This window comes from Mycteria americana, chromosome 4, assembly GCF_035582795.1.
Source record: "Mycteria americana isolate JAX WOST 10 ecotype Jacksonville Zoo and Gardens chromosome 4, USCA_MyAme_1.0, whole genome shotgun sequence".
Taxonomy (NCBI): Eukaryota; Metazoa; Chordata; class Aves; order Ciconiiformes; family Ciconiidae; genus Mycteria; species Mycteria americana.
The window spans coordinates 2,683,488-2,703,282 of NC_134368.1; the positions used below are offsets into that span (position 1 = coordinate 2,683,488).

At 41.3% G+C, this 19,795-nt stretch overlaps 1 protein-coding gene across 7 annotated transcripts in view; it reads left to right on the forward strand.

Moving 5' to 3' along the window:
* ALMS1 (ALMS1 centrosome and basal body associated protein) overlaps positions 1 to 19,795 on the forward strand; it is a 358,966-nt gene that overhangs the window by 284,031 nt on the left and 55,140 nt on the right. For 5 of the 7 annotated variants that reach the window (XM_075499458.1, XM_075499461.1, XM_075499459.1 and 2 more), the window contains exons 1-3: positions 1,722 to 1,849; positions 15,929 to 16,063; positions 17,691 to 17,886. In XM_075499458.1, coding sequence (XP_075355573.1) covers positions 1,814 to 1,849; positions 15,929 to 16,063; positions 17,691 to 17,886 — 367 coding nt within the window. In that variant the 5' untranslated portion in view covers positions 1,722 to 1,813. Of the gene's footprint in view, positions 1 to 1,721; positions 1,850 to 15,928; positions 16,064 to 17,370; positions 17,471 to 17,690; positions 17,887 to 19,795 lie in introns of those variants that run through there. The other 2 variants (XM_075499456.1, XM_075499460.1) reach the window with 2 other exon arrangements.

Genomic DNA, 19,795 nt, shown 5'->3' on the forward strand with positions numbered 1-19,795 from the left:
CTCACCCAGTCACCACAGGCACACACCCCAATACATGTTATTTTCTGAAGCCTCACTCGTAAATTATTAGGTGATGATTTTGGGGAATGTGTATAAACAGGGACTAGGATAGGCTGAGACCAGCAAATTTAATTGCATTTGTAATAGGGGATGGGCTCGGATATAAAGCTGCATTTTCTTGTCAGCATTTTAATTATTTTAAGGAATGTTTGCCTTGACGTACTTTAGTGTTCGGATTTATCTAGCGCTGAAAAAATAACATCCAATTCTCTGCAGAATCAACGCAGACAAAAATGAACGTACACTGCCTTTTGGGAGATGTTATGTTGGATACATGGCAGATAACTGCTATGAGGAGAATAAATAACTCAGGAGATGGAAAATGTTATGGAGGCGCCTTTATTTTTCAGGCTACTTCAGCTTCCCTCTGCTTAGCAGAGAATGAAAACTGGTGCTGCTATTTATTGTCTTATACACAGAGAAGTGGACAGTCTGGAGCTATATTCATATGGACAGCTGGATATATTGCTTAAACCAACATCAGAAAAGCTTAATTGCTTTTGAGAAGGAGCTCAATAACTTTATGAAATATTAAATGATGCTCTGCCTGTGAAACATGGATCGTGAAGCTACAGTCAATGACCCTGGAGACTCCTCTCACTCCTCTGTACCTCTCGAGCCGTGGTGGAAGGACCATCAGTACCGTGCCAGATCAATGATCTGCATCTTCTGCTGCTCCGGCTTCAACTGTCACCTGCTCTTAGTGCTTTAGAGGAAGGGTAAGTAAATAAAATGTAGCTGGACGACCGTGCTTTTAAGGGGAAATTCCTTCCTTGCCCTTGCTGACAACCAGCTGAAACATAAAACATTGTTATAGTCAATACTTGTACTGAATGCCTCAGAGAGAGCTTTATGGCTGTGCCAGGGAAACGTGGAGCTTCTCTTTCCTTTGTGGCACCCAAAAGGAAGGAATGAATAACTGGGGGGAGCCTGCTGACACCCAGGCCTAAAGGGGCCCTTGCAGAGTATCTCCTCCAAACTCGATGCCTGTGCTTTCTTCAACCTGACCGGGAAGACGGTCCCTGACAGACCGCCTCAGACAGACCACCTCTCCTGGAGAGGTTTGAGTAAGCTGAACGGACTTCCCACCTAAGAAATCACATCTCATTCCCTGGATAACACCTACACTATCTCAAAATGTCTGCCGCCGGATTTTAATGTACGCTCATCACCAAGTCCCAAAGCTCGCAATAATCATGTATTGCCTCTCTACAAGTGGACTGGCACTGAAGAGCAGGAGAAACGGTTCCCCCGTCACAGGAAAAGCACGCAGCCACCACACTCATTTGAAAAACCTCTCACTTACAGAAATTTCCCCTCAGTGTGCACCTACTTCCAGCTCACTCTGACCCAGCGGGCGGCTCTGAGAGCCGGGAGGCCGGGCTGGGGCTGGAGGCCGGGCTGGGGCTGGGGCTGGGGCTGGAGCCCTCCCGCAGGGCCCATCCGGGCACTCACCGCCGCTCTGCGCGCCAAAACGCCGGCGCGCGCTCCCTCAGCCACCGCTCGGCGGCGCCCGCCCCGCCCCGCCCCGCCCTCCAACGGTCACTCGCGGCGCGCGAAGGAGGCGGTGCCCGCGCATGCGCGGGGCGGGAGTGAGTCCCTAACGACGGGGCGGGTTGGCAGGGCGGCGGCGCGTGCGCAGTAGGGCGGGGCGGGCTCGCGCGGGCCCGCCGCGGCTGCTGTGAGGGGAAGGGGGTCTGCCGGCCGGCCTGTCTGTCTGTCTGCCTGCCGACCGACCTGCTTGCTTGCTGCCATGGAGCCGGGAGAGGAAGAGGAGGAGCGGGTTCCTGTGAGTAAGGGGTCTGCGGAGGGGTTCGGGCAGGCGGCCTTTGGGGGCAACGCGGCAGGGAGGTGGTAGCTGCTCTGAGTAGCCCCTCAGCCCCTCTCCGGCCTTGGGGACGGGCGGTGTGACTGGCAGGTTCACTCGTGTTTCTCCTTCCCTGCGGGGGTGTGTGTGGGGGTGGAAACTAGCCTGATCTCGCCTTCTGCCCTGGGAAGGGGCTATCACTGTCTGATTCTTCTGCTCCAGAAAAAGGGGGGATGCAACTGACCTGAGCTCCCCCTGCTTCTTCTGCCCCGGAGAAAAGGGGGGCTGTGACCGGCCTAATTCCTCTCTATCCCCTGCATTCTCCCCTGGGAGAAGGGTGGCTATAACTGGCCTGATTCTTCCTCCCCCTCCTGGGAGAAGGGTGTGTGTGTAATTGTCCTGTTTCCTTTGTGTCTTATCCCTGGAGAGGGGTGGGTGCAATTGGCTTGGCCACTAACCCTCCTGGGAAGTCAGAGCCAGTGGGGCTGGAGTGGCCCTATGGGGCCATCATGCCCTAGAAGGGATCATACATGGCTCTCTGCACTTTGCTGTGTTCATATCAATGCTGGAGATTGGGAAGAGGAGATTTCTGGAGATCATGGGTGTCCCATCACATGCTGCCACCCGTGTTCTGGGATCAACATCTTCCTGAACTTGCCCCTTGTGAGAGCATTAGGAAGCTTCATTCCTGTGGTATTGCACTGTTCTCGCACCCGGTCTTAACTGTCCCGCTGTTCTCATGGTGGTTTCCAGAAGTGTAAAGGGCTTGTAGCGCCTGCACAAGTTCTGACTCTTGCAAACTGTTGGGAGGCGTCTTTGTGCAGGGTACTTGAACAGCTCATATCAGACACTTAGGTCTGGAGATGTTGAAGGATGTCACATCCACATAAATGTATTAGGAAAGGTACAAGAGGACAACCCAAAACGAAAAGTTGCCAGGATCAGGCAGTGATCACTCCAGAGCTTCATCCCAAGGAGCTTGGAGGTGCAACAGCCAAATGGCAAACAATGGTTGATGTTATATCAATTTTTACAAATATTCTCTGGGAAGAACCAGGGCTTGGTACAGGTTTCAGTCTTATCAGGGAAAATAATAGAAACTAAGACGAAGAATGGAAACAGCCATGTGAATAAATAGGACATGTTAAAGGCAAGTCCGGTCTCGACAAACGTGAATATGGGGACTCGGATAGCATAGTCTTAATTCAGTTTCCAAAAGCCTTCTGCTGAAGGACCTTCACCATATGTTTTCAGGAAGGCTAATTTGCCACAGAATAGAAGGGACAGTTCTTGCACTGCCATGTATTCTTGTATATATTTAAGTAGAAATTAAGTTAATTTGAATGCTGATTTACAGACAAATTTCACAGTTAACTTGGTGATTCTAAGTTGTATGTGATGTTATGGACCAGCGAACTTGCCTCCTGCTTCTTGTTTTGCCTTCATGGTATTCATCATAGGTCAGTTTATTTTGATCCTTTCTGGGTGTCAGGTTTTGTTGTTTTACGGTGGCCCTTGCTTCCTTCTCTGTGTTTGTTTTGTGCTGTGGTTTAATTGCTGCTCTGACAACGGGAGCTCAGCTCTGGGAATACCAGATGGAGCTGAGCCAAGCTTGTTGCTAGTGTACTGCTGCTCTTCTGGGTCAAGGGGATGCAGGTGCAGATAGACAGTAGGCCAGACAGATCTTGTGTGTCGTAGGATGGCTGCTCTTATACCTTTATCATATATTTCTGTTGCAAGAGGCTATTTTAGCTACAATTTCAATTGACAGAGAGAGAATAACACTGAAAACCTTTGTTTGTAACTTGCAACACGCAAGGCTGTAGTTTCATGAGTGCCGTATAAATCAGCAAGCCCCTGCTTGCCTGTCAAACAAAGTGACCTCTGCCGCTGTGCCCTGGTTACTTGTTGTTGCCTCTCTGTTGTTTTGTCACATATTCCGACAGACAACAAACCGGTGCAGCTAGGCAGTGGACTGTTAACTGGTTAAAAATGGCTTAAGAAACATCTACTCAACTCATACCTCAAGTTTTTGCTTACTGAAGAGAGACTGGGACTGTATCTTCCAGCCAAAGTGCCTGTTTATGATAATTTAAAGATGTTATGGAACTTTTGGCATCAGGCTGTAAGGGTGAGAAGAAATTCTGTAACCAACATAGTGATACTTTTTACTGTTTATGTTATTTTTTTTTATCAGTGAAAACAGTTTGTCTGTTTCCTCTTTTTGTTTATTTTTGATTATGAGGATGATTTAAGCCCTGTCCTGCAAAGTTTTTGATTCTATATTTAGCTAAGCATAGGTATTACACATAGGATCCAGTAGCATCAAGTCTTTGGTTCTTATTCTTAAGTGCTGCAAATTGATGGCCACACTCTGAAAAGTGCATCGTTAATAGAAATTTTTCTTTCTCTCTCTTTTTTTTTTTTTAAAGCTAAGTAGAAACATCAAAATAAGGTACTTCTGACAGAGGACACTTTATTTCAATGGTAATTTAGTGTTGTAAAGATAAAGGAATGAGCATTTTTGTAAAAGTCAGAGGACAGTACAATACAAATTACAGCTCTTATAAATATGATCTAAACAAAAATCTAAAAATCAGGGGATACTCATTGCTTTTTCAGTGGTCCAAAGCTGAGCATATAAAGAAGTAGGTGACCTTCTCATTACATAAAAGTGTTGAGGAACGCTGTTAAATGTTCATATTGGAGTTATGATTTGGACAGCAAGCAGTTAAGGGATTTTTGCACAGGAATGAAAATAAGGTGTTTTAGCTACCTTGTGTGAAACGAGCTGTTCTGAAATCTCAGGTAGATACTTAAACTAAATTTTGTCTTTATTTGGACCAAGTAGAGAAGAGGTTGATGCTTGGAGGAAAGTTAATAGTTTTGATTATTAGCTGTTAGATTGATGGAGTGGCTGTAGCAGTGTTAACAGATATTAGGAAGTTAGTATGTTCTTTTTTCAGGCAGTTGGACTAGATGATGGTTGTAAGTTCTCTTCCAACTGAACTATTCTATTCTAATTGCAAATGAGGCTCTCGTCTAGGCTTCCTTTCCCGCAAGAGGTTGGACTAGATGATCTTTTGAGATCTCTTCCAAACTGGTCTATTCTATGAAATCCAAAATAATTAGTTCTGAATTAATAGAAAGAGCAATCCAGGTTCAGTTCCAAAGAAATGGGACCAACCCATAGTTTCATTTACATCTTCCATCTTAGCCTGTGTCTGTAGTAGAAGAGCCCGTGGGCGAGAGGTAGAGCCAGGTGTGGTGGAAACTCAGGAAAGTGACTGCTTAGGTAAAGTGGACATACACAAGTCCATAGGGCTGGACAGGGTGTATCTGAGGGTGGTGGTGGAGCTGGCTGATGTCACGAAAGGCCTGTCTCTATCATCTTGGAAAGGTTGTGATGACTGGGGGATATTTGTGATAACTGGAGAAAGGTTGATGTTCTGCTCTTTTTCAAGAAGGACAGGAAAGAAGACCTGAAGTACTACTACCCAGTTAGCTTAGTCAGCTGTTCAAAATCTAACTGGTGGTGTTCCTCAGGGGTCAGTCCTTGGGCTAATGCTGCATAATGTCATCACTGGTGACCCAGGTAGATGGGGTGAATGCACTCGCATCGAGTTTGTGGATGACAGTAAGTTGGAGGGAGTGGATGATATGCTGGAGGGCAGGGCTGCCATTCAGAGGGACCTCGGCAAGCTGGATTAATGGCCCAAGAGGAATCTCATGAGCTTTAGCTATGAAAAATGTGGAGTCTTTCTCACTGAGAAAGAAAATCCCTGTGTGTCAGTACCACTCGTGGCCCTTCAGAGAAGAGCCTGAGAACCTGGTGGACAGCAAGTTGAATGTGAGTTGACAGCTCACTCTTTGCAGCAATGAAGGCCTGCCATGCATTGGGCTGCATTAATAAGAGCATGACTGGCAGCTGAAGGGAACTGAATATGCCCTCTTCTTGGCCACAGCTGGACCCTGTCTCCTGTTCTGGGCTGCCAGCACAAGAGAGAGGTCAACAAAGTGGCCTGAGTCTGGTGGAGGCCACCAAGACAGTCGGGGGGCTGGAGCACATGGTGCCTGAGGAGAAGCTGCGGAGGCTGGGCTGGTTTGTCCAGGGGAGGAGGAGGTGGCTGAAGGTGAGGATCTGGCAGTGGTGCTTCTCTGCCAGAAGAGGGATTTGGAGAAGGCAGAGGAGGACTCTTCTTGGAGGTGCACAGTGGCAGGACAGGCGGCAGTGGTGATGTGTTACAGTGAGGAGACATTCTAGCTGGAGACAAGGAAATGAGTTTTTCATGAGGAGGGTGGTGAAGTGCTGGACCAGGACCCCGCAGAGGTGGTAGAACCTGCATCCTTGGAAAGAGTCACAAGTTGAGAGGATGAGGCCTGAGCAACCTGATGGAGCCTTGAAGTTCGCCCTGCTTCGAGCAGGAGGTTGGACTTGGTGACCTCCAGAGGTCCCTTCCCACCGAAGTTACACTGTGATTACATGAATAAAACTTGTGCTTCAGGCATTAAGGTGTATTACAGTAATCGGCTTTCAGCTTGCCTTAAAGTGCCCACGGCTGAGGTGTGACTGTGAACAGAGCGCTGTCAGCCTCGGAAGCCTTGCTTTCGCAGGAAACTGAGCAAAAAATAGGCAGACTTGTTGCAGATCAGCAATGATTAATTTTCCACTTGTCATTTTAGGACACTCCATAAAGCTATTGATGTTATAAACTTGTCAGTGGAAACTACTGTTTTTAAAAGATTCAAAACAATGCGCTAGCAATCTTTGCAATGTCAGTGGATATTGTGTCAATACACAGGTTACCTTTCTGGAATGCTTTCCCCGACAGTTTACTGTGTCATGAATCTTCCCTCGTATTTGAGATCTGCTGCGCTGGTTCTGATCTCTCGTGGCCATTCAAGAGCCCAACGTTCGTTGCACGAAAGTAATAAAACTGTTCAGAATTTATGTAGTGCCTGATGTACTGGTTGGTGGTACCTTCGTGGCAGAAGCGAATGGCGCGGGTCTGAAAAGGACTGCTAGCGCACCAGTCCTTCTTGAAAAAACAAGGTACAGCTTAAATAATTTGTGTTTCTCATACCTGACAGCACCGAATCATTGTTACGTTTTTTCGAATAATGTTTTTGAAATCTGTATTGTTTACTGGTATGTTCATAGATGAACTTCTAGCGCTGAACCATTTGCAGATGATGGGAATTTTGTTACTGATTTCAGTAGCAGGACTTAAATGCTAACAGTTTTCATACAACTTATGGTACTGGGCTTCTGGCCAAAAAATCCTCTGATCTAAAAACTTATTCTGCATTTGAATGAGGCTTTTTTTACTTTGCGTTCTGACACACAAAGTAGGGTTGATATGGACTATAAAGCCACGATAAATTAAACTGTTGGGTTATTGTGAAATGCAGTTGCATTTCCGTACCATTAAGGGAATTCTGAGTTTGCATGTAGCCTGTGAAGTGCTTTTGCACGACGGTTGCTTTGCTTTTTCTTGACCATTCATGACAAGCTGATAACCGTGCCATGAAATGAGCAGGTAGGTATAAGACAGCGTGACCTACATTCTTTGTGTTCTGGCAAAATTGTTTCTTGAATCTTCAGGGACACAGTGGTCAATTCCATGTTTTAACAGGCAAGTATGTGCCTGTTTCTCCATGTTCCTGGTTCCTTCCCCACAGCTGGGGAAGACCTTGCCCTGCAGCAGTGGGTTGCTGACTCCAAGTGGCATGAGGCTTGCACTGCACTGTCCTTGCAGGGTGATGGCAGGGAGCTCACACCTCAGCTTTCTTCCTAAGGCTTCCCAGACCGGGGACAAAGCCATGCTACAGGCTAGAAAGCTTGATTTAGGTACCTCTTGTGACAACTTTTTATAGCTTTTTAAAAGTTATGACCACATACAATGTGAACATAAACTAATGGACAATAATAAGAAGAACCTTTTAGTATGTAGTACAAGTTGTGCAGCTATGAAGAAACCGCCAGTGAAAGGATTTCGGTTGTATGTGCTTTGGGTCCAGTTATTCAGCAAATGTGCCTGGGGTTTGTAGGATGGGGACTTTTCTGCCTCTGTATTCAAAACTAATTGTGTATACAGACAGTCAAATTCATGCTTGTCTGCAATATAAAATGCTGTTTATTTAATTATTCATTAATCGTGGTTTTTATGTTGTATGCTTGTTTATCCACTAGGAATAGGCCATAAAAGCACAGAAATGCAAGAATTTAGAACAAACTATTTGAAACCACTTGAAATAAATTGTTAAGAAAATACCCAGTGTGACTGTTAAGGACAATTGATTTCAAACTCGTTCACTTACCCTCTCAAAGATGATAATCTAGTATGTAAAGGGATGGCGGAGTATGATTGTATCATGACCTCAGAAGAGTTTTTGATCTTGGGACTAAGAAACTAAGAAAATATGTAGCAAGTTTGGAAGGCATTTCAGGTACAGTTTTTGATGTTTTTGCCTGGCTCATTCCTGTTAAGTATTCTCATTGATGAATCACATGATTAGGAGGTGGTGAGACCTAGAAAATAAGTAGGTAATGCTGTGCTGGGGAAAGTGATAAATGCTTTGGAAAATGATATCAGAATCGGGGATATTCTTGACAAAATGGGGAAGAATAAGTCCTGAAGTTAGCAAGATGAAATCCAGCAAAGGCAAGTTCAGAGTGGGATCTACCTCTGGCACTGTTAGGAGATTACCTTAATTTGGTGTAAATGCTCACTGGTGCTGGAAGAGTTGGTCCTGAGCTCCACTGCCTGTTTTTGCAGGGTTGATGATTTTGCAGCTGCATGTTCAGATGGATAAGGAAACTGAAAGGCAGATTTATACTGAATTAACCTGGCCATGTACCTCTGATTTTTAGGAGGGAGAAATGAGATGAAATGAACAGTTTGGAAGAAATTATAGTGTATTTCTGATGTTTTGGGAAGATCAGGTTGTTAGAATTACTCATCTAGGTAGTTTTCTTTCCCATATATCTCTAGATCTTTTTCTTTGTTGGGCTGTGTTCTATTGTATGATATTTTTACTGGGATATTTTCAGTGGTCTGTGGGTCAGAATAAAGTAAGGAGAGCTAAGCCTGGATATTGAAACTTTCAGGGGTTCAAAACCGAGAAACATTAGTTTTTCTTTCTCTGAGATGTAGCATCAGTTAAGAATGCCAAACAGGAGCTGCTGTTCCTGCCATTTAAGTTAATGGCACTGTGTTGTCTGGGGGTGGTCGTAGTTGTTCGGCCGTATTTTTGTCTTTTCCTCTCATTATGTATTTAGCAGCAAAAGCTAACTTTTGTTGTGTTGGATTTCAGGAAGAAAAGCCTTGTTAAATTTTCTTCATTTGAGTTTAATTATATAGAAGCCCTCAGAGATGATTATACTCATTTACTAAATCCTAATTTATTTCTTGCTTGCAACTGCTTTGGTGTGTACCCTGTGCCCTGGTATGCACAGTGCTAATATGTGGCAGATCTCTTCCATTGTGCTGTTTCTTTAATATTGCTCTTTGGTATGAGGATTAAAAATGAAATAATGAAACAGAATGTGCTATTGGCTGTTTCCTTTGCTTCCTTCCAGCTGCTAACCCATGAGGTCCTAGCAACTTGGCTGTCTTTGAAAAGGAGAGATTATTTCCTTTATAGGGTTTGGTTAATGCGTGTCAGGTTCCTTTAAAGAGCAATGGTAAATGCATAGCACAGCTGTATGTATGCAAGCATGAGGAACTACAGCTGATGAGTGTGTGGGCCTTAAGCCCTGCTACTTTGAGCCAGGGCATTTGTTATGTGAAAACACAAATCAAGCTTTGGTGCTAGCAGGAGAATCCTACTTGTGTGGGAAGTATTTGACTTCAGGAAGGGATCATCTTTCCTTAAGGTCCTGTTACTTTCGTATCTCAAGCATGATTGGCTTTTGATTCTCTTTGATTTCAGAGCATAAAATTTGGTTATGTGCAGTTGTGTAAAACTTGCGTTTTTTGGTTTTCTGTGAAGGAGATTTTGAAAGAGCAAACTCCAAAGAAGTCTTAGGTTTTTGTGGGAAGATTTTATGAAATTTCTTGGTATAACTAGCACAGTTTGAGAGAACCATGGACAGGGTTCTTGTGATGATGTGCAAGAGCTGAACGATTTAAATAGCGGTATTGGAATGGGCAAATGTATTGGTTTCACTGAGCATTTGCTGGGTGGGCTGCTCTGAAGCTGGGGTGGTAGGATTGCTTCTTGATTTGTAGAGCTTTTGGCTTACTGGTGGCTGGTTTTTCAGGATGGTTGCCTTCCTGGGAGAATCAGTCATTGATGGTAATTTTTTCTTTCACATGAGATTCTTTGGGTTGAACACTGCTAATGTTTTCTGAGGACCACGTTTCAGTGGAGATTTCCTGACTAATTATAAGTATATTCCTTTCTTGGGGGTCCTGCTTCACCTCCCTCCTACCACCCCCAATTCAAATCCTCTTCCCCTCCCACCCCCCAACAGCTTTGCAGACAGATCAATAGTTTATGGGCATTTTGGCAAGAAGCATTGGCAAACAGTGAGCTGGAAATCAGAACTGGTAAACCTGGATGGAGTTGGGAGACTAACGATGAGTGTTTCTTGCTTTTCTGTCAGATTTTTTTCTGCTTGCCTAAACAAAAAAGAAGTATGTTTCTTGTTTAGATTGGGGAGGTGCACGCTGCAAAATCATTTGAATTATGTTTTAACAGGAATTGACTCTGTAAATATCTTTTCTGTAGAGTTCTGCCACTTTCTTCTACAGCCTGCCACTGTGCAGACCACTTTCCATGTTCATGATGCTCTAGCATCACTGTGACAGACAGCTACTTACATGAAATATTGAAATAGCTAAAGGGTATCATATTATCTAATTGTGATACAAACATTTATTTAATATCTTCTTTCACATTCTCATTCGTGCTTTAATCTCCTCGGCTTGTGATGCTGTAGGTGTTCTTCTTTTTGACTTTCTCTTATAACCTACAGGCGAAGACAGATGAAATTTTAGAGCATCAAGTAAGAAATGTGCATTCTGGTCAGATTGGACTACTCGGGGAATCAGCTCTGCTGCTGATTTGCCATATTGTTGTATGCTAAGTTCTCTGTGCCTAGTAAAAGGAGGATAAATATTTATTATGCACATTCTAAAGTAGTGCTGTGAATCAGTGTTTATGAAACATTTTTGGGCCTTTGCATGGAAGGCGCTATGTAAGTACTCTTGGCAATAGTAATACTACTTTGATTCCTTCCTGCTCTTCTGGGTGACTGAGTATTTGAGCCTTTGGTAGCTCTGGATATAATTGTACGCTGAATCTTCTAGAACATTGCTATTTGTAGTAATCGCTTCATAACTCATTAGCATTTCTGCACCAATTTCTTCTTAAGAAATCTGCATATGATACATCTCTGGCTCTGTTTTCCCAAAATAAGACTGGTCGAACCTATTCCAAATTCTAATGTGAAATGAATGGGCTTTGAAAACTCTAAGTGCGAAGGGAGCGTTTGGGAGGAGGAAGTACTTCTGGGAAAGAAGTTTCCTCAAGGTGGAAACTCAGTTGTACTTTATCTTTCCACTCTCATTTTATCCCCATTTGCCCAAGACTTGTTCAATTTAAATTCTGTCTCCAAGGAAGATTCTTGCTGACCTCAGTTGATTGTGAATTGTGCTTTTCTTTTCATTCTATAAGAAAATATTTTGGTAAAAGATGAAGATATGAAGCTACAGGTAGAAGAAACCTGTTCAGATGATTAATTATATGCTGATAATAAATCAGTAAACCACTTTGATCTTAATGGAACTGTGTGGATTAGACATTTTGTCCCAGTGACAATGTTCAAGCTATCTGGCATAAGACTAGTTTGCATGAATCATCCTACTTGTGGAAGTATCTCGGCTACATTGCAGATATTTCTAGTTGAAGGGACTAGAAATACAATGTCATCAAAATTAAAACAAAACAAATAGTTGCAATTTATGCTTATATGAATGTATATAAAATACGGCATATAGAGACCAAAGTGTGGAAATATGTATTATAGGGGAGTTTATTAGTATTTGTTTAAGATGACTTTGGTAATTTGATTTGTTTCTTCAGACATAAGAAATATAGATATCCCATAGTTACATTGTATAGCCCTATATGTCACACAAGCAGATGCACTTCCCCTCAGTGAGGTTGGTATTTTGAAGACAGTTAAGAATTATTGATGCAGAAATCCAATTCAGTCTAACAGGTTTTTCTTGCAGTGTTGTGACAAAGAATATGTCACTCCAGGTGTGTTGAAACTGTGCGGAAAAAGGCTCAAATTCAAAGTTTGGCTATAAGGTTTAATGAAATTATTATCTTGGTCATATTTTCTTTAGGTTGCCAGTCAACTTTTCGGTTTTGTGGGTTTTTTTGTTTTGTTTTGGTTTTGGGTTTTTTTCTGAAAGCAAATTAATCAGTAGGCTTTGGAAACTGAAGGATTCTCTTCATGCGAAGTCGTTCCTCTGGCACGCTTGTGGGTAGAGTGAGGGAAGTCTGTGGTGCAACTGCTGCAGCATAGAAAAAGGATTTTAATTTAAGTTTCTGACAGGCATACGAGTAATTAAACGATTTTGAGAGGAATTGCTCACCATAGGCTAAAGAAGGTCATTTTAAAACGGAGAATGAGGAATAACGTGCACAGTTCGGTTGTTTAGTCTTTTGTTCATTGTGTGCATCTTGAATGCTGTCATTACTCATCCATTCTAATATCCTCTAGAACACCCACTTAATTAGCTATGCTCAGCATATCTAAATAAAATCAGTACCTTTTTTTTTTTTTTTGAATTAGTTTTCTAACCACAGTCTGGGTCCCTTACCTAATGCTATTAATTGCCAGTACCTAATGCTATTAATATCCAGTTGGATTAATAAAATTGCCCTTTTCTGAAGATGCATATTGTTAAACCACATTTTCAATAATAGGCCTTAATTAAATTACCAAATAGCTACTGGAATGCTTTGCCTTCAGAGCTATTGTAATGTACACTTCAGAGCTGCTTCTTTTAATGACTTGATTAGTATGAACAATAGGAACTAGGGGAATGCAATAAGGATTGAATAGATGCATGCAGGCTACGATTATTATCTTTAGTCCCGATACAAAGCCCAAACAAACTTACTTTGTGCAGGGAATTAATTTGGAAGAGCAGTTTCTGCCTGGTTGAGTCCTAGTTTCAGAGGTGTGATTTACATATGATCAGTAATAAACATCTTCCTTTGGAGTGCTGTAGCTTTTTTAAACTCGGACAGAAATATTCTTGCCATTCCAAGTAATTTACTTCACAGTGCTGACCTGTATAGAAGGCTACGCCATGTTTTTATTTCAGTGATGCTATTTTTTGGAAGGATTTAAGATGGCATATGGTACTGAAATACTGAAATTGTTGTCCTTCCAAAAGCTAAAATTTGTGAGATTACTATGTAGAGTTGAGGTTTTCGTAACTGTGCCTGAAAAATGCAGAGGTGTTGCCCCAAGGATGTTCTGTAGTTTGCAATCAGACATTTGAGCAAGTGGCTTATTTTAAAGGAAAAACTGGGCGTTTAAGGGGTAAAATCCTGAATTGGAACCCCATCTTACAAGTGAAGTGGGCTGTTGTTTCCAGGGAGGAAGAGTTTAAGGGTTTCCCTGTTGTTCACGGGCTAAAGCTAACTGGGGTCCGCATGGTGCTTTGCCAGGGGGTCTTGGCAGTCCCCTGACCAAACGCTCTTTAAAGGCAAGAGAAGTTCAGTCTGTCTTCAGCTCTGCGTGTTCTCAGACTTAGTAAGGGTGAAAAAAAGCTGTTCACTGGAAGCTTGGATGCCTGGTAATTGGGAATTAGAGGGAAGGCCCAAACTCTCTCTCTGGAGGTGACAACCCAGCCCCTGGATGGTGATTATTCAGGTGTCTCTTGAACAGGTGAGTCAGATTTGAAGGGGTTTTCCTCAGCTTATCTCTGAAATTTGTAAATCTGCTGTCTCTGTGGCAGAATTAATGGCTTTTTGGAACATAATTAGTTCCAACTGGAATTAGTTCCAATAGGAATTAATGGAACACAAGAGATGGATAAAGATTCATTTGTGATGGCTGTAATTTATGTTTCTGTGGATGGATTGAAGAAGGTGTTATGTTTTCTATAGGAACCACATTCAACTGTGGTGCCATAAATAGTCAAGAGTGAACTCACCTTTTTTAAGTTCCAGTGTGGACTAGCAGTCTTGTAATAAATTAAAAAAAAAAATCTTAAGCTTTTATTCACATCCTTTCTGGCTTTTTAGCATAAGAAGAATGAAACAGAATTCAGGTGTCAATTTAGCTAATCTAGTGGGTAATATTCACATTTAAAGAACACAATCTCAAATGCTGAATTTTACGTGTTTCTTTTACACTGAAACAGGTCTGTGTTCTGGACTTTTCTCTAAGTTTGCGTCTGATTTCTTAGAATTTAATTCAAGTCGTCATGAAAATTCTCATGGCTTGCTTTTTTTGTGGTAAAGGTTGCAAATGGTAATGCTCAGTCCATCAAGGTAGATCTGTGCTACTGAATGGAAATTTCCAAATGAATATTAGACCAATTTATCAGAAAATCTATTAAAAATAAAAAATAAAAAAAAAAACCCAGTGGTTGTCACAGGAGGACTTCATAACTGAAGGCACATATTCAACAGTATTATAATAATTCATGTAGAAGGCAGGCTTCTAGAGAATCATTTGCTTCTTTCTCACTGACCTTCTCCTTTTCTCAGTTGGTGAGCTTTTACTCCTGCCCTTCACACATCGCTTGCCCACATTAAGGGCTGTTGTAATTCTCACAGCAGCCAGATACCACCAGACAGTAGATACATAATTCACGGTACAGGAGTGTGTGGTGGGGAGCTTCCTCCTGCCCCTGCTTGAGCTCACTGCAGTGTTCTTCAGATCCTGCCATTTGCTGGCTTGGCCACTAAAAAATACCTCCAAGGGTAGCTTGACTTTTAAAAAAAATATTAGTGAGTTAAATTGGAACTAGAGTTGACGTGAGGAAGAGGATGAGGGCAGGGAAGGGTATTAAAGAGGTAGGGGAGCTGCAAGTCCTTTTGGTTGAGGCTTCATGTTAAATTGCTGCATTAATAATATTTCCTGATATTCTCCAGTGCTAGTCTCCAGGTTTTGGTGTTTGTTGTTGGTTTTTTTTTTGTTTGTTTGTTTGTTTGTTTTTAAGCCGATAACTACTTTTCTGGAACATTTTTGGTTGGGCTGAATCTTGGTGTTCCAGAAATGTCTATTTTGACAATTATATACCATTGTGTTTGAACCTGGCTGTCTGTTTTGTCTGGGGAAAGCTGCTACAGTTGCTGTGACCTCAGGCAGGGGATATTATACAAGAGAAATTTCATTCTGACTGGAGAACAGCTTTCTCTGTTAGCTTGTGGGGAAAAAAATGTTACAGCTGCTTTTCTAGGCAGACATCCAATTTAACTTCAATTCATGCCCTCAAAGTATGGCAGGTATTGCTAAATTATAATATAGAAATCAGCCTAGACTTGCTTTAAGATATTTGTGTAAGATGGCTTTTAAAATTTAGTTTACAACATTGATATAAGTAAAAACCTTCTGTTATTAAGAAAATAATAAATATAAAAAATAAATAAATAAATTACTGTTTAAAACCCCAACAACCACTGTTAATAAACCAGGCAGGACAAATGCTAGAACCTGACTTTGCTCAAGGTGATGAATCTTTTTGGTATTTTGTGATTTACTCAGAGCTGCATGTACATGGGTTGGAAATGAGAAATAAATTTCTGGCCCTCAGAAATGATTGCCTAATGTGCAGAAAATCATGCGTACTGTTTTTTTGGATCTAAAGTGGCAAATGAACGTGCCCCTTTTAGTGAAGTTTTGGGACTCTGGATGGAATTTAGGTCAGTGCCTAAGTCGTTGAGGTAGATGCCTCACTTCTGGCATTGGGGCTGGCTTGAGTATTTGATATATTTTATTGTCTATTACTTAAATATATACACATGTTGAAATACCAAGAAATTATTTTCTGTTTTAAAAACACATATTGTTTCTTTTAGCCTATTGCAACAACTCCGCCACATCGTAGCTGGAAGGAGGAATCCTTAAGCCGCAGCAGCAGTGAAACCCAGGCATCAGTTACCAGTGGGATCTCCCTAGGAGAAGCAATACGTCAGAAAACTGCTGTTAATTCGGTATTTGTACTGTGCTTTGTTTTGCTTGTGGTTAAAGGTTAATTATGTGATTGAAAAGAATATGAAGTGCTTTATCTGTATAATTTAGACCACCACCATCCTTGCCCTGTAAAGGTCTGTGTTTCTGTATCTTGGAACTGCAGAAAAATAGGAATGTTGTGAGCTCTGACAAGTCATCTAGTCTAGTCTTGATCCAGGTGCTACAAACCCTTTTGACATATTCAAAACTGAATCCCCATAGTTCAGTGATTTTTTTTTTTTTTTTTTTACATTTTTTTCCCTCCCCCTTCCCCCCACACCCCTTCTGTTTTCTAGTTATAAACCTAGTATATTTTCCAGTGTAATGTTCTCTTCTTCTCAACGGTATCTTTGATCTGTATTCAGTTTGTAATTTGCTATAATCCTGGTCCTGCTACTGCCTCTTAAATTGTCAGATCTATCTACCTCAAAATAGCCGATTTACATGTTAGCACAGAGCCATGCTTCAGTGCATGTGGAATCCGACTACTTTTACACCTTAGTTTTAATGACGTGTTCCATGTGTGATTAAGGAAAACTGTATTCGCATCATGATACAGTCATAGTAGTTCTATCTGATGGATATGCTGCCAAATACTTAATTACTCTGAGAATTGTGTAAGATCACAGGTATTTTGAAAAGATTGAGTTGATCAGAAATTTTATTTCAAAATGATTATAAGAATCTTGTGCAAAAATTATAGTTCATATAGCAAAATTCTGATGTGAAAAGTAGCTTTTAATACCTTAGTAGTGTTTCAAAAGGTAGGAGAGCTTGCAGCTATTAATTAACTAGGGATAGTTCTGTACTTCTACCAATTCACTGGGACATTTTCTTGCTTGTATTAACATATATGCAATTATAAGTTATATATGCTGATGATAATGGTTTGCCTTATAAATGATTGATATTCTTAATTCTCTGCACTGAAGACTTGTCTGTTCCTTTTGTATAATTAAAATTCATCTGTTTAATTACTTCCCCAGTAATCCCAATGCAAATTCTTTAATGAATTACTTGAACTAAAGATGCTCCTTTCCATTTGAACATGAACTGAAAGTCTTTTTCTTAAAATATGCCAAAGAGTTGGCTAGGATTCCCAGGCATTATCCATGTGAACTCAGAATTTCTGTAACTACAAACTTGCTTTAAAGACAAATCAGACTTTGTTCTGCTTGTTACTCCCCAGTTGTACAATGCAAACCATGGTTAGTACGCAGTGTCAGGAACTGTATTGGCCCAGCATCCTACTGAAGCATTTGTCCTTATCAAGATTTTTCTTTCGAAGTGAGACATTTAATTCTGGTTTGGAAAAAGTCTTCTGCAGTGGCAGGATCTGGAGATGGAGCTCAGTTTCAGACAAGTGATGGAAGGCTGGTGATCAGATGGTGAGCGATGACAACTCGGGCAGTAGTGAGAACTGACTGTGGACTTCAGCAGTTCATAGTGCATAATTCTTTTACATTAAAAACTGAGTATTTGTACAGGAAATACAATTCAGAAGTAATAATTCCATTGTTTCACAACTTAGTCTTTATTGCCTTTGGGAATATGTCTTATAAAACTTTCTTGATGCTTGAGCACTTTTTTCTCCCTGCCTGTTCTTAGGGAATCGAGTCATGGTATCAACTTCCAGCAGAAGTGGATGCCAGCCATTTAACTGCTGCCTTGGAGATGAAGCTTGGCCTGACTTGTGATAGAAATGACCTGACGGAGTTCCCTACGCTAGAGGAAGGAGTGTTGCCTTCAGCAGAAGCGTCTAGAAGGCAGTCTCCTGGAGATACAGCACATGGCTTATTGCTGAGTATGTTCAATGTTGCCTTTTGTTTAACTGAGAACAATTAGGATTTTACTTTTCCTTTTAAATCGGTCCCTAACCTGGATTTGACTTCTTTTAGTGAGAACTGGTGTTTACGAAATACATTCTTGTAATTTTATTGTCAAAGCCCATCTTCAAAATGAGATGGAGGGCCTGTGTACCTTCCCTGGATCTTTTAACATGTGAACTGATTATCTTTAGTCTCAGGCAAAACTGTAGTCTTGTTTTAATTCAGAATTAATACCTGAGTAAAATTAGAAATTTTTTGGGTTCTGTCTAGGTGAGGTGGTAGTTCTCAGTGTCCTTAAAATCTGTATTAATTTGTTAGTCAAAAATCTTGGTTAATTTCAAAATAGTAGAGAGGATAGTAGCTATAATTGTATTGATAGCATGAAAAACTGTTTGATAAGAGCGTTTGCATGCTTGCACCCCTTTCTCATGTATTCAGACTACTGTGTACTGCTTCTGTGTTTCACTGCTTCTTATAGAATTTCTTTATAGACAAAGTCATCTCCAAATACAGTTTTAAAAGATTTTTAGTAGCTCTTTGAAAAGGTGACTTATAAGTATTACTGCTCCTTAATTAATCAGTATACATATTCCTTTTCAGATAACAGGAAAAATTGAGGAATTAGAGCTAGAAGTACTGTACTGCTGCAAGATTTAACCCAAACTATCCAGATAAAGGGATTTGCTTATGTAGGAAGTTAGCATAACAAAGGCTACGTGGAAGGGGAAGGTGGTAATTATTTACAAAATGTCTAAGTAAGTTGATGTTTACCCACTTTCACCATTGCACTCACAAGCACCAACTTGTTCGTTCTTTTTTTTTCTTTTTTTTTTTTTTCCCCCCTCCCCCCCAAGTGGTCTAGCTTGCCTGTAACACGGTGCCCTATGTATACTAGCTATCAAGTCCTGGGGTGGTGCTTTGCTGTAGCCTGCTGTCCTGTTGGACTCACAGAAGAAGGAGCTGTGTATATCAAATGCAGCAACCTTGTTGTCATCCTCCCGTTGTCAGAGCACAGGACCTTCTGCTAATGAGTCCTCTGTTCTGGTGCTTAAAAGCAAGTTTATACGCACGTTCTTACTTCATTCATATCAATATTAATATCTTTGTTACAAGTCCTGACATTTCTCTTTGGGTTTGGATAATACCCATGCTGGAATGTACCATGTTAATATGGCTATTGATTCTTTCCAGTATATTGGGTATCTGGGCCTCAGAATGCTTTTTCAATTGGTGTGCTATCTTCAGTGTGGTTAATCATAGCGCTAAGATGTGAAAACCCACGTGAAGCGTATTGGTGTATTACAAGTGTTATCATTAACAATGCAATTCGAAATACAAAAAAACCTGTGGGGTGTTAAAAACCTCATTGTGCAGCTGTGAGCATCCTTTAAGAATAATACACTGGTGGTGAATAGTTAGGGTTTCTGCATCACTTAATTGTAATAGCTGTTGGTTTTCTAATGTAATATGGAATTTTCTGACTTGGTGTTTCCTTGTGCTTTAGCTTCTTGTTCTATTTATTGTGATTCACCAGTAAGGTTGTTCCAGCCATACTAATCCCAGTGTAGCACTCTTCCACATTACATAATTCTGATTAGCTAATGCATGATATGGGTGGACACTGTGTATGTTTCATCCTCGATATATACAGGAAGGACATTACTGTTTTTTCCACGCGGGGTTCAGTTTTCTGATGTGATCCCCACCAGGCTGGATACAGGGAAAGAACATGCATGCAGCTGTTTCCAGTATCATAGGTGAGAGAAACATTAGCTGCTAATTGGTGCTTGCATGCAAGTAGTTGTTGCTACATTCAAGTACAGCATTCTTCAGGCTATATTCACGGAGGACAGATTAATTTGTTATAATTCCATTTTTCATAAC